Source organism: Emydura macquarii, unplaced genomic scaffold (genome assembly GCF_026122565.2).
Source record: "Emydura macquarii macquarii isolate MOO-44397 ecotype Brisbane River unplaced genomic scaffold, CSIRO-AGI_Emac_v2 contig_968, whole genome shotgun sequence".
NCBI classification, from domain to species: Eukaryota; Metazoa; Chordata; order Testudines; family Chelidae; genus Emydura; species Emydura macquarii.
Window position 1 is genome coordinate 19,138,302 of NW_027131105.1, and position 12,760 is coordinate 19,151,061.

The 12,760-nt window shown below is 38.1% G+C and overlaps 1 protein-coding gene across 2 annotated transcripts in view; it reads right to left on the reverse strand.

Moving 5' to 3' along the window:
• Positions 1 to 12,760, reverse strand: part of GRM7 (glutamate metabotropic receptor 7) — a 428,551-nt gene that overhangs the window by 10,552 nt on the left and 405,239 nt on the right. Inside the window, exon 9 of one of the 2 annotated variants that reach the window (XM_067544398.1) lies at positions 770 to 1,016. In XM_067544398.1, coding sequence (XP_067400499.1) covers positions 770 to 1,016 — 247 coding nt within the window. Of the gene's footprint in view, positions 1 to 765; positions 1,017 to 12,760 lie in introns of both variants that reach the window. The other variant, XM_067544399.1, reaches the window with a different exon arrangement.

A 12,760-nucleotide genomic window follows, 5' to 3' on the forward strand; every position in this document is an offset into this window, starting at 1 on the left:
AAACCTTTCCAATATGCTGTGCAGCTCTCTCCCTTCCTGATTTCCATCCAGATTCCAATACAAATGCGAATAAAATCTGATGGTCTCAATATGTGATTTTATGCTACAATATACCATGCCATCCATATTAAGGAAATTGGAAACATCCTTTCTATCAAGATTCCTTCAAAATCAATGGAAACACTCACATGTGATATGCATCCTTCTTACAGGGAGCTGGAACAAAATTGAAGATGGGAATTCTCTCAGGACGTTTAACAGGTTTTTTTATTTTGTGCAAGAATTTGTCTACTCATATCGTAAGTAAATAACCACAGCCCAAGTACAAGATAGACCGAGACAATCCACTGATCCTGAACACAATGGTTTGATTCCTCCACTATTCAGACTGGAAATTATAGCTGCAGGGATTAAGATGGAGGTTAGGTCTTGTAACATCAGGCCGTGTACACTACACAGTGGTGGGGTCAATCCCCTACAAGGCTACTGTTCTTAGAGGAAAGTTCCCAGAGGAGGAGAAGGAGGAGGAGGAGTTGCTCACAGCTATCTAGCATAGTCTAAGGAATTTTTCCCAGTAGGCAAGCGTCAAAAAAGGTGGGGGGAGAGTGAATGTCATAAAAAGGACATCCATAGCACTATTAAAAGAAACATATTACATAAAAACTTTAATGGAGGAAATGAGATTATATGAAGGGTCTAAAAAGAGAATATTGGTCAACACCTCCCTGGAACACATAAAGAGCCAAGTAATAGGTTTAGAAATACTTACTGTTTGGATCTACATTTTCACAAAGCTCTGTTTTTGCTTCCCCATTGGGCCTGTCGCTAGGTTTGTGCGAAAGCCGTGATGACATGGTCGCTGCCGTCACTACGGCCTTGAAGCTGCGTTTCCGTTTCTGGACATTTAGTTCAGGATGGAAGATGATGATGTACACTTTCGGCATGTAAAGCATCCCCAGGGCCACTGAAGCACTTAAGTTCATGGATATTGTAAGTGTGGTAGTTTGTATGTAGAGCTAGGAGACATAACACATGAGACACTATTACAAATAAAATGATTGGGAAATATGCAGTAGTACTTAAAGAAGAGGAATTAAGTACAATCATTCCACTTAAGAAGGGCTAAATATCTAGGCAACAAAGCATAATGCTTTGTGAGATGCAACAGAAAGAGGAAAATAACACTTACGTGAGGTCTGAAAACCTTCTATTGAGTTTACAGCTAAGAACTATTAACATAGAATGTGATTCAGCAAATTACTGTGAGCTCTTATTTACCAATGGACATCAACTATCATACAAATCAGAAGCAGCTGAGAACACTCAGGACCTTGCAAAAGCTTTTACTGCTCTAATTTAGGGTGTAGTCTTTAAATATAGCTTTATTTTATTTTATTTTGTTTTAATTTTATATGTTATTAAGAATGTGAAGGTCAGATTCTGATTTAAGTTACACTGGTGTAAATCTAGAGTTAACTCTGTGGTAACTGAAAACAGATTCCTCCATTAGGGAAGATAAACACTATAAATGTAATAAGACAACTTTTCTAAAAAAATTATTAAGGCTATCTTTTAAATTCTGGAGACTTTTCAACAACTGTATTTCAAATTTCTGCTGTTTATTCAAAATGAGTAATATAAGTATCCAAATAATATGAAATGATTTGCATACTGCTGACTTGCAGTTAAGCTTGTTAGTAAAAATGGTATGTGCAACAGTCAGAGAATGCTACTGTTGTGAGATATGAATTAAAGGAATCTACAACATAAACTTTGTTTAAAGATATTCTGCATATACATAGTAACTGGAAGTGCTATAATTTTGTTAAAAAATATCTTTTCAGATGATACTCATGATACGTAAAGTGGAACAAGGCTCAGGAGTCAAGAAGGATTGTTCTAATTACACAGTGTAATAAATATGTGAATCAGAAAAAAATGGAACAAAATATCTGCAAGGTGCCTCTGAAATATACAGCATATACTGTATGGCCACATACAGGAAAAAACATTCACACCAGGAAGTACGGCTTCTGGGAGGCAATATTTCTCACTGAAAACCAATATGTGCTTATGATGTCAAGAAAAACGTAGTACATAATTAAATCCCCACACTGCCCTCATTTCTCCAAGTATCTGTTCTCAGAAGAATCTGAATGTTTCCAAACTTGCTAGGCTTCCTCTGGATAACAGTTGTTATTACACTGATTAAGAATTCCAGTGGAAGACATAAAACATCTGCTGTATACACGTATATATTCAAGGAGCACATATCTAAAAACTAAAGTGTTTGCTCAATCTCTATTCTCTCCATACTCAGCCCAAACTCATATTATCTTCAATGGATTTTTGCAAGAGTAAGGATTTCACGATTGTGAAAACACATGATGGGCCAAATACAAAATAGCTATCTATATTTTATATGTTCAGATACGTCTATATATCTCTATTTGTATCTAGATAGACATCGTGAATATTCTCTTACACATAAACAAGTACACTGGCATTTAAAAGTTAGCACAGTATATAATATAACCTCTGCACTGATTTCTTAGGGTCTGATTCCCTTCTGAGTTATACTGTTGCATAGTGGAGCCACTGAAGTCAATGAGAGTACACTGGTGTACTTGAAAGGACAATTGGGTCCCTTAATCTGTCTTTTAAAATGATAACAAAATATAATAATTAATAATAAAGAACATAATAATCATGGGGAAAAACATACTCAAAGAGCTGTTATCAATGGTTTTTCGTGAAAATAGGAGGGTGTCTCTAGTGAGGTTCTGTAGGGGTCTGTCTTACGTTTGTTAATATTGTACATCTTCATCCATGACTTGGATAATGGAGTGGAGAATATGCTTATAAATCTGCACATTAAACCAAGACGGAAGGGATTGCAAATGCTTTGAAAAACAAGATTATAATTCAAAATGACCTTGACAAATTAGAGAATTGGTCTGAAATCAATAAGATGAATGCCGTAAAGAAAGTACAAAGTATAACACTTACTTAGAAAGGAAAAATCAAATACACTACTACAAAATGGGTGAAAATTGGCTATAAAATAGTAGTGCAGAAAGGATCTGTGGGGTTAAAATGGATCACAAATGGAGTATGAGGTAGCAATGTGATGCAGTTGCAAAAAAGACTAATTTTATTCTGAGGTGTATCAACAGGGGTGTTGTATGTGGAACACAAGTGGTCATTGTTCTGCTCTATTCAGCACTCGTGAGAACACAGATAGACTATTATGTCAAGTTTTGGGGCACCACACTTTAAGAAAGATGTGGACAAAGTGTAGAAAGTCCAGTGGAGGGCAGCAAACCTGCTAAAAAGTTTGGAAAATATGACCTATGAGGAAAGCTTAAAAATAACTGGGCATGTTTAATCTTGAGAAAAGAAGACTGAATGGAGATATGATAACAGTCTTCAAATATGTTTGAAGAGAATGGTGATCAATTATTCTTAATATCCACTAAATTATGACAAAAATAATCAGAATAATCTGCAGCAAGGGAGATTTCAGATAGGTATTAGGAAAAATTTATATCTATAAGGACAGTTAAGTATTGGAATAGGTTACCAAGGGAGGTTGCAGAATAATTATAAGGTGGAGTGCAGGATGCATAGATAAATACATCGACAGATACTTTTTTCATCTTCTGAGTGCTTTGCAAATGTTAATTAATTATTAACATTAACCCAACTACTCTGGTGATGAAGGTGAATAAAATTATTCCCATTTTACAGCAGTAGGTAGTGCAAGTGATAAGATTTTAAGAGGTGTTGAACTCCCATAACTCCAGCTCTCTTCAATAAGAGCTGTGGGTGCACAGCACCTTTAAAAATTAAGTAAATACCTCTGAACAAGGGTCAAAATCATTATATTAGAATTTGGGAGTACCTGGAGTCCAGTCTTGTCTTCAGACCACACCACTCTTTGGCAACATTTGAGGCATTGTAACTTGATAGAATAATGCTATCAGACTGTCAAGTCCGGTCTAAGCACCATGTGAATTGCACCTATTTAAAGATGACTGACAGTGGCTAACTGTATAATATGCGTCTATGTTGAATGAGATCCTACTTTCTGTAAACCAGAAAAATACTTTTCTTAGTGAAGGGCCCTTTCAAATCTAGAACATATGTCAGTACTTTGAAAAGTCACATTGGACTCATGAAATCATGTAAGAATTACCTTACATGACTTCCAATTCAGAGTAAGATTGTCCAGCTGGCCTGAAAGATTCATTAAAAATGCATGGCCAATGCATGGCATTTACAAGCATGTAGTCATGAGCAGGAGTAAGGGTTTCAGCAGGCCAATTGACTCTTCAAAGCATCTTCCTCAAGAGCAGAGCCTCCTTACTTTAAAGATGATGAGAGGATTTTGCACCACAGAAAACTGGAAAAGAGAGACCTTTAAAATAACGCACATTTTCTTGCGCCCCTTACTTCTTCCATTCCTAGTAATATGAGGTAAAATATTTATGTCTAAATAGGAACTAACTCCCACCCATCCCAGTTTCTCCTACTTGAAACTACAGCAGAATCAAGACTTCCTCTGGAATTAGGGCAAAGTCATAAATTCAGCGTTATGACTTTACAACAGCATCGCAGTAGGAGAAGTGGGTTGGTGTGGCCACAATGCATGTTTCAGAACAAAATGTTTTAGATTCTAAGGAAATCATGAAAAGCAAAAGGAACTAAACAAATAACAAGCTGTAACTAAGATATTTTAAAAACATTACCTAGTATGAAATTATATTTTTTTGTTAATATGGAACTTAGGTAAGAACAACATTAATTCGCTAAATAGTTTCCTGAATTTTTGAACATGTAGTTTGGGATTTTGTAAATAATGTAAACTAAGGGCAAAATTCCACTGTCCACTGATTCTTCTGATTTCCCACTGGTGCCAAAAGGTGTTCCAGGTTGGTTGGGAGAACAGTGTTTTGGGGTTGAGATCCATCATGCAGGTCAGAAAGCAGAAATGTCCCAGCGATTCAAGCATGTTCATACCAGCAGTTTATAATCATTGGCTTCTCTACACTTCCATATATCACAGTTCTCCATAAAAGTCAACAGGTCTACACCAGAATTAACTTTGGCCCACTGACATAATACATCAGTATAACATCAAACTGCATTTTCTCTCTCTGACTAATTTCCTCAGCTATAATGTCAACCATCCTGGTTTAGTCCTTTTATGTTAAGAAATTATTGATAGTGATCATATGTATATCATCATTGACATAAACCTATTCACTGCCTCTCCAAGCCAGATTTCATTGACTGTGTAATAGTCTATTGTACTGCTCCTTTGTAACCCATCAAAATTAAACATGGTGACAGGAAAGTGTAGTGTTTGAATGCAGCAGGCCAGATTCTCAGCTGTTGCACACTGCTGTAGCTCAATTGACATCAGTAGAGCAACATTGATTTACACCAGCTGAGGATTTGACCTAAAGCATTCAGCATAAATAGACTCTACTGCAACTGCAAATCAGTCTGCATGACATGCAGCTTCCACTTGTTTTCATCCGAGCATAGCGTGTCAGTACCATTTTTATTTGGGTGCACAAGGTTATTCATTTCTATTCCCTACAGTTATCTGGTGCTCTTACAGTAATATTTAGTCAACAGCGCCTTTTGCAGCATCTGGTTCTATAATTCCAGTGAAGTTCACTAACTTACTCACTGCAAGATGAGGGAAGGAGGAGAAGGTGAAAGAACCACCTTTGCTGAATGAGACAAAGTGAGTGACACGCATTGAGACTCGTGACAAACGGAAACTTTGAGGGAAATTACCAGATACAATTACACATGAAATGCAATTTACCCGCAAAGATTTAATTCCTTGTTGTGTGTATTTGATAACTTTCTGCAAATACTTCTGATGAATGCAAATCAATATTTTGAAATACAAAGACTGAGATATAAATTATGCAGGAAACCTCTTACTTCATGAATGCTTTTTATGAGGTGGCCACTGTGACGCTGATCAATGGGACCAGAGGGAAGTTTCTAAGCGTAGGGCGCTGTTATGCAATCTAAGGTATAGTTCTGAGTAAGGGGTGTTCTGGAAGGGATTGTGCCTGAGGAGGTGCAATTCCTCCTGAAACTCCCCAATGCTCCAGGATGCTGCATTATCCCTTAGAATGATAAATCATGCTTCCCTGTCTGGGCCTGTCTTCCCTGACTGGGCCGGTGCAGACTGGGGAATGAGAACAGGGTCCTGCCCCATTTGTGCTGCATAGATGTGACACGCTGCACCCCATGTACACCCTTATGGTGTGACTGTATATCATTCATGTTCACCCTTATAGTGAAAGTGTGTATTGTTTAATGCAAAGTATGTCATGTAAGGTGTTTTTGGAATGTTCATGACCTACTGAACATTACTGTTATAGTAGTATGTTTCTTGCAATGTCATGTGTGTGGTTATCAAGCTCTGCTATGTAATGTGCCCAAATATGTGTCTCACATGTTTTAAGGCCAATCTAGGCAAACACTAAAAAGCAGCAGTAGTTCACGCCTTGCTAAGGCATGCATAAAACAATCCAGCTCTTCCAGAAACAATGGACCAACCTAAGCATCTGATAAGGTGATGATCCTTGACTCCAGACATGGAGAAGACCAAGCAGGAATACTGTTGGTCGCCTGAATCTGAAGGGCGGGGGGGTGGGGGGATGGGGGGGGCCAGACCCCAGAGGGGGGCATGGAGACGCTTGAAATGGGAGGGCCGTTTTGCTCCCAGGAGCTCTCTCTTGCAATCCATCTACAAGACATCAAGATTGTCCTCTTGGGGAGAGCCTCATTGGAGGCTAACTAACCAGCCTGTGGTGAGAACCATCTAAAGACTATAAGGCTACTGAAGTGTTAAGTTTAGTTTAGAATGTGATTTGCTTTCATTTCCTCTTCATCAACTCTGACCTATATTCCTCTGGCTTATAATGACTTAAAATCTTTCTGTACTTAATAAACTTGTTGGTTTTATCTAAAGCAGTGCATGTGGTTTGGGTGTGTGTGTAGAGACTTCATTTAGAGTGACAGAGCGATATACCAGGCCAGATTGCAGAGGGGAATGTCACAATGAAGTATTACGAGGGAAAGTATTGCACAGGAATAGGTCTTCTGTACTTCTGCACACCTGTGAAAGAGCCAGCGGTGAGCTGATCCTCACTGGTTGATAATATTGGCCAATTGCACACATGGGATGGTAGGATTTAATATACTGTGTACCAAGAAGCATGTAAAATTATTTGAAATCTGATGGACACTGTGACCTCCCTGTATTTAGGAATAATGGGGAGGGATGATTCTTTCTTACCCAGTGCACTGAAGTATATTTCTGAAGAGGAGGAGAACAGTAACCTGTGCTAAAGTTTATTTGCTTTAGGCTCTGATCTGCAATGAGGACTTTATGGACAGATTCGTATTTCCACATGAAACTGATAGCAGAATTAATGAGGGCAGCAGGAAATTGCACTATGCTGTATGTGCCACAAAATAACTAGTTTTGGTGCTAATAAAGGACTTTTCACATGAGTAAGATGTAGCAGGATAAGGCTCTAAAAACTTTACACATTTTAACTTCACACAGCTTGAAACATGCCATGCTGGCATCAGAGATGCATCAGACTTTGACGGAGTGCATTAGAGAAAATTAGGCCCTAAGGATATCATTCAGATGCAAAGGCACCTAGATTTTATCATTTATTTTACATAAAGGATTTTCATCTGAATTTTAGATTCCTATGTTTTTCACATTCTTCTTTTATTCATGCAAATGATTAAAATTGCCTTAAAAAGCTCAAGAGAAGATTAGATTGGCCTTGAATATACAGATCTAATAGCTAGCAATTTTTAAAGCACATATAGTATCAATGGGACTGCTTGGGTGAGTAAGGATTACTCACATGAGTAAAGCACTGCAGCATCAGGCTATTAATTCTTGTGCATCCAGTGACTAGATGCCCAACAGCTGGGGCATTTCAATCAAGAACTTTTCTTGTATAAAAGTCTGCATAGAGGTGTTCATAAGGCAGCAAGTATGTGCCGCAGGTTAAAACTTGCTTTTCTGGATAAGATTTTTAAAAAAATCATCAACTGAATTGTTTCTCTTTATGGTTATGGAAAAATAAGTTTAATAGTTTGAAATATTTTTGCATTTCCATTAACTCACAAATGGATTTAAAAAAAAGAAGATTTTTCTCAGCCTGATTTGTTTCATACTTATATCAGTATTAAAATCAACGTTGGCACCCCCCATTGAGATGAATAGATAATTTCATAGCTATTTCAGAACAATCATGTCTGGTTGGTTGAAGACAACATCTTATTGATCATTAAACATTATATAACCATAAAGATGAGAAAAAAAAATTAATGGAAGTTTAGATTCAGGAGCCAAAATTCCTGAACAGAGATTGTATTCTCTGGCTGCAAAATGATGGAAAACAAAAGAACTTAAATATAGATGTTTAATAGATTTTTTTTTACTTTTGTCTTTGTTGCTATTCCCATCACTCAGAAATTATCTTGGTATTCTGCAGACTATAAAAATGGAGGGAAGTACTATAGGAAACATGTATTTTGTTTTTAAACCCACCCTATTAAAAAGAACAACTAATTTTTGGTCCCAAAGATGTTTAGCAATTTGTTCAGTGCCTAAATTTATGCAAAAGAGAGACAATAACCTTCACAAAGAGCAAATCTGCTGCTACCCTGGCCTATTGCTATAATTCCAGTGGAGACAAGACTTTACATTAACAGCCTATGAAAAAAGGAGGAACCTCGAGCAACACTGCACCTCCTATAACCATGCTGACTTAAGGCTGGATTGGATAGATCGGATTAGCACTACCAATAAAAAGCACTTTTTGCATTACACCGGGGTTTCATTGTGTGTTTCCCACCTAAACTCTGCTTGACTGAGATCACAGCCTAGGTTAGGTCTGGTTGTAGACCATTAGGAAATGGAAAGCATGGAAAGCGGTGGAAGCCCTTCTTTTTGGCAGTATTTTCATATTTAATGCCAAAAATATCTTCAACTGCAAAAATGAATGTTTCTGTTTTCTTTGGACAGCTTGATTTATGGAGGTGCTGAAAAACAATAACTTAATTTAAAAAAACCACGCCTCCTGCAAGGATTTCACGCTTTTATTTCTAAGAAATGTAAAGAATTATCCAAGAAGCAATCCCGCCTTTTCCCTTCAAAGCTCTGGTTCAGTAATCCTCTTCTCATGACCACCATAGCTTTCCAACAGCCTTTTAATATTTCCAAGTGCTTGCTGTCGACTCCCATGGTCACATTCTCTTTCTTACCCCATAGGGACTGGAACATTGGAGCAGCAAACAATGCAACATTGCCCTTGGCTATTCACTGATTTTCAATAATACTGCTCACTCCCCACTTATGTGTAACATAATCATCCCTTAAGCACAGTGTTATAATATGCCACAGTTATTATTTACACAGCAATCTTCCTGGATTGGATAATTTGGATCAAAGAACCTTCTTTCCTTGCGTGTACCAGGGTCAGTCAGCCAGTAGTATTCACAGGTCAGTGGAAGTTTCTCTGAGCCATGAAAGAATATTTTGAAATACTACCTAATAAGCCACAGCTTTCACTCTGTTATTGTTCGGTCCATTTTAACAGATATAAAGCTAAATGGCTAATGACTCGAAAGGGTCATTTCTTGTTGAATAAAGGGCAAGCACGCACTTTTCCCGTTGTTCTGACACGACTGTTCCCAAGATTTTTCTACAAGGCAAGTTAGTGCACAGCAAGCCAGGGTGAATGCTAACTTCCTGGTGGATACTGCTATTGAGAAGTAAAAGTCCTAGAGTGTGACTTAGCGTACTGTAGATACTACCAGTTACGCCTATAATGTGTGGGTGTGTAGACTGCAACTTCTTCAAATTAGGGGTCTGTGTTTACTTATGTGCTGTTATAGCATCTAGTAAATTGTTCTACTAGAATCTTATATTAGTTAATAAAAATTATAATAACTCACAAAAATACCTGGTGTGCACACAAAAATCAGGAATGTGGACTGGCGAGTCATGCAGTTAGCTATCTACATGACCTAACTGCATATGCAAATACTCAGATTGAGCATGCACAATGTTTGAAAGTCTTTGAAAGTCAGGCCTACACTCTTTTACACAGTTCACTGTAGTATTTGATACTTCCAGGAACTTAATTAAAACCTTCCTTCTTGGGGGTATATATGAAAATAGAAAATAAGCACAAATGTCAGGCATACACAGTCAGACCCTGACCCAGAAAGGTACTCAGGAACGTGCTTAAGATTAATGAGACTAGTCCCATTGACTTGCTGAAAAACTAAGCACATGATTAAATGCTTTGCTGCAACTGGGCCTAAGTGAGGAATTAGTGAGTTAAGCCTCCGCACTACAATTCCTCCCCTCACCTCGGAAAGACACAGCAACTCTACACCAAAACTACATATGGGAGTCTCCATGAAAATGTTTAGGGGAGAGGGTTGAGGAGGAAATAGTGCCCAACTGGAAAAAGACAGAGAGTAGAGCTAGAAAGCAGTTTGTTTTTGTGGATAAAATTCACCCCCTATGCAGGAGGCAGGACAAGGGGCTCAGATCATTTCAATTCCACTTAAGCCTTTATTTGTGTGTCCACACTGAAGAGTAGAATAATGGTGCTATGGTGAATAACCAGGCTGAGTATTTTATTAAAAAAAACAAACAGTCTACTCTTCCCCACATTTTTGCCTCAATGTCATTGACATTACCCATTGTTAATATTTGTAGTGGGACAGTTTGATTTATTGGTAATATGTTTTACAAAGAGTAATATACTAGTTCATCTGATATCCTAATTTGACATGAGAAATCTTAGTACTTTAAAGTGACATCCCAAAGTCCCAATGATGACTTTTAACTCCTAAAGCCTCCACCTGACCGACCTTTGCAAGTTGCATTTCACAGATGGCAACAGCGGAAGTAGATGATATCGTGTCTCTAAACCCACTCACTGCAATATAATACAGCATTCTGTAGCCTGAATCTGACATACTTCATCTGTGTTGCTGAGGAAAGGACAAGTACATCCCTTATCTGTTACACATCCCATAAAATACTGAATGTTTTCCCTTCACTAGCACTATAGCCTATTAGCAACTTTTGTACTGCACTACTTTGTATGGTACCTGGCTCAACATTATACAAAATTTGTTAACATGGCACAAGAATCATAAGTAAACCTGCACACTACAGAACTGCCTTATTGGCATCATCTTATGTAAGCAAAAGCTAGAGAGGTACAAAATGATTTTTAAAAAATCCATGCCATTTAATTTTGCGTGATTTTTGCATATGTCACATTTCATTCCTGTCCCCCCCAATTTCTTTTAAATTATTGTTCCAAGCTTTCTGTTGATATAAATGAGCACAGCTCCATTGACTTCAATGCAACTGCACCCACTAACTCCAGCAGAAGAGTTGCCTCATTATTTTTAGGTTAGAAAAAAAAAAGAAGGAAACTTTTTTTCCACATTTTCAATATACAGCCACCTTCATTTGGGGAACAGTTCCAGTTTTGGTTAAAATGATCAGAAATGGGATTACTTCTGAGCAGAATATTTATAAAATGTATAAAACCACATTTTTTTAGTTCATATGTGGCATGACTTGATTTCTGAGCCTTTTTGCTTTTGTATTGTGAATATATCACACACCTGTGATCAAAACGCACCATCTATATCGAAACGAGCAAACACAAAAACGAATGTGGTCATTATTATTAGTATGATATGATCATTTAGAATTAGCAAGTGACATTTTCACTAGTGTAGCATATACATTTATCACTACAGAGATATGGAATACCAAGTTATGAGCATGGTGATACTAGAGATAAAAAGCTGACCCTGCTTACAACTACTTCTTGATGTGCTGCTCCACTTTTGCTACCTGGAAACATGGTCTGCTTAGCACACAGTACGTCCCAGGGGAGAGATATGTCAGTTGAGAAGACTGGAAAAGATCTGATGTAAGAATTTTTTTAAACTTGTGTATTCTTGTTGTATATGTACATAGTAGTATAGGACCACATGGAGACCAGGGGTCCCTTCATGTGCAGAACTGTTTGATAAATCTGTCATCTCTAGCTACACACCCACACACGCATGCTATTTTTAACCTTTTTTTATGCTGACATCTGGTGCAGGTTTGTGTTTTAATAGGGAACAATAGAGGGAAGACAGACTTAAGGTTCAGTGTCCTCTTACAAAGTTGATCTGTTTTAGGGAGGGGATAAAGTGCAATCATAGCCACTTGGCATATTGATGCCCATGGTCTTGCCCTATCTCTCCTCACATTACTAGCACTGCTGCCCAGAGGAACAGGCAAATTATATCTGACTCCTGTGTAGGTAAGAGCCCCTTACATCCTAGCCTCTCCCAGCTCACCATGCTGAGGCAGCCTTAGTTCCTCCCTCTTGGTTTAAAAAACGATTAGTGTCAGGGTTTATAGGCAACCATAGCCACTAAACAAGTCATTGCAATGAAAAGTGGCCTTGCACTTCTCTCCACCCCATGATGGGGACAGCAACTGTGGACTGGGATCAGTCTTCTCTCCAATTTGGTGGCTTTGGCAGCAAGCCAGTCCTCCAGGCCCTGAAGGCACCAGTTCCATTCCTCACCCCCAACCTGCACAATCTCAACAGTGTCAAATGCCTAATGTTGTATAGGAATGATGGGGCACATTCGTGAG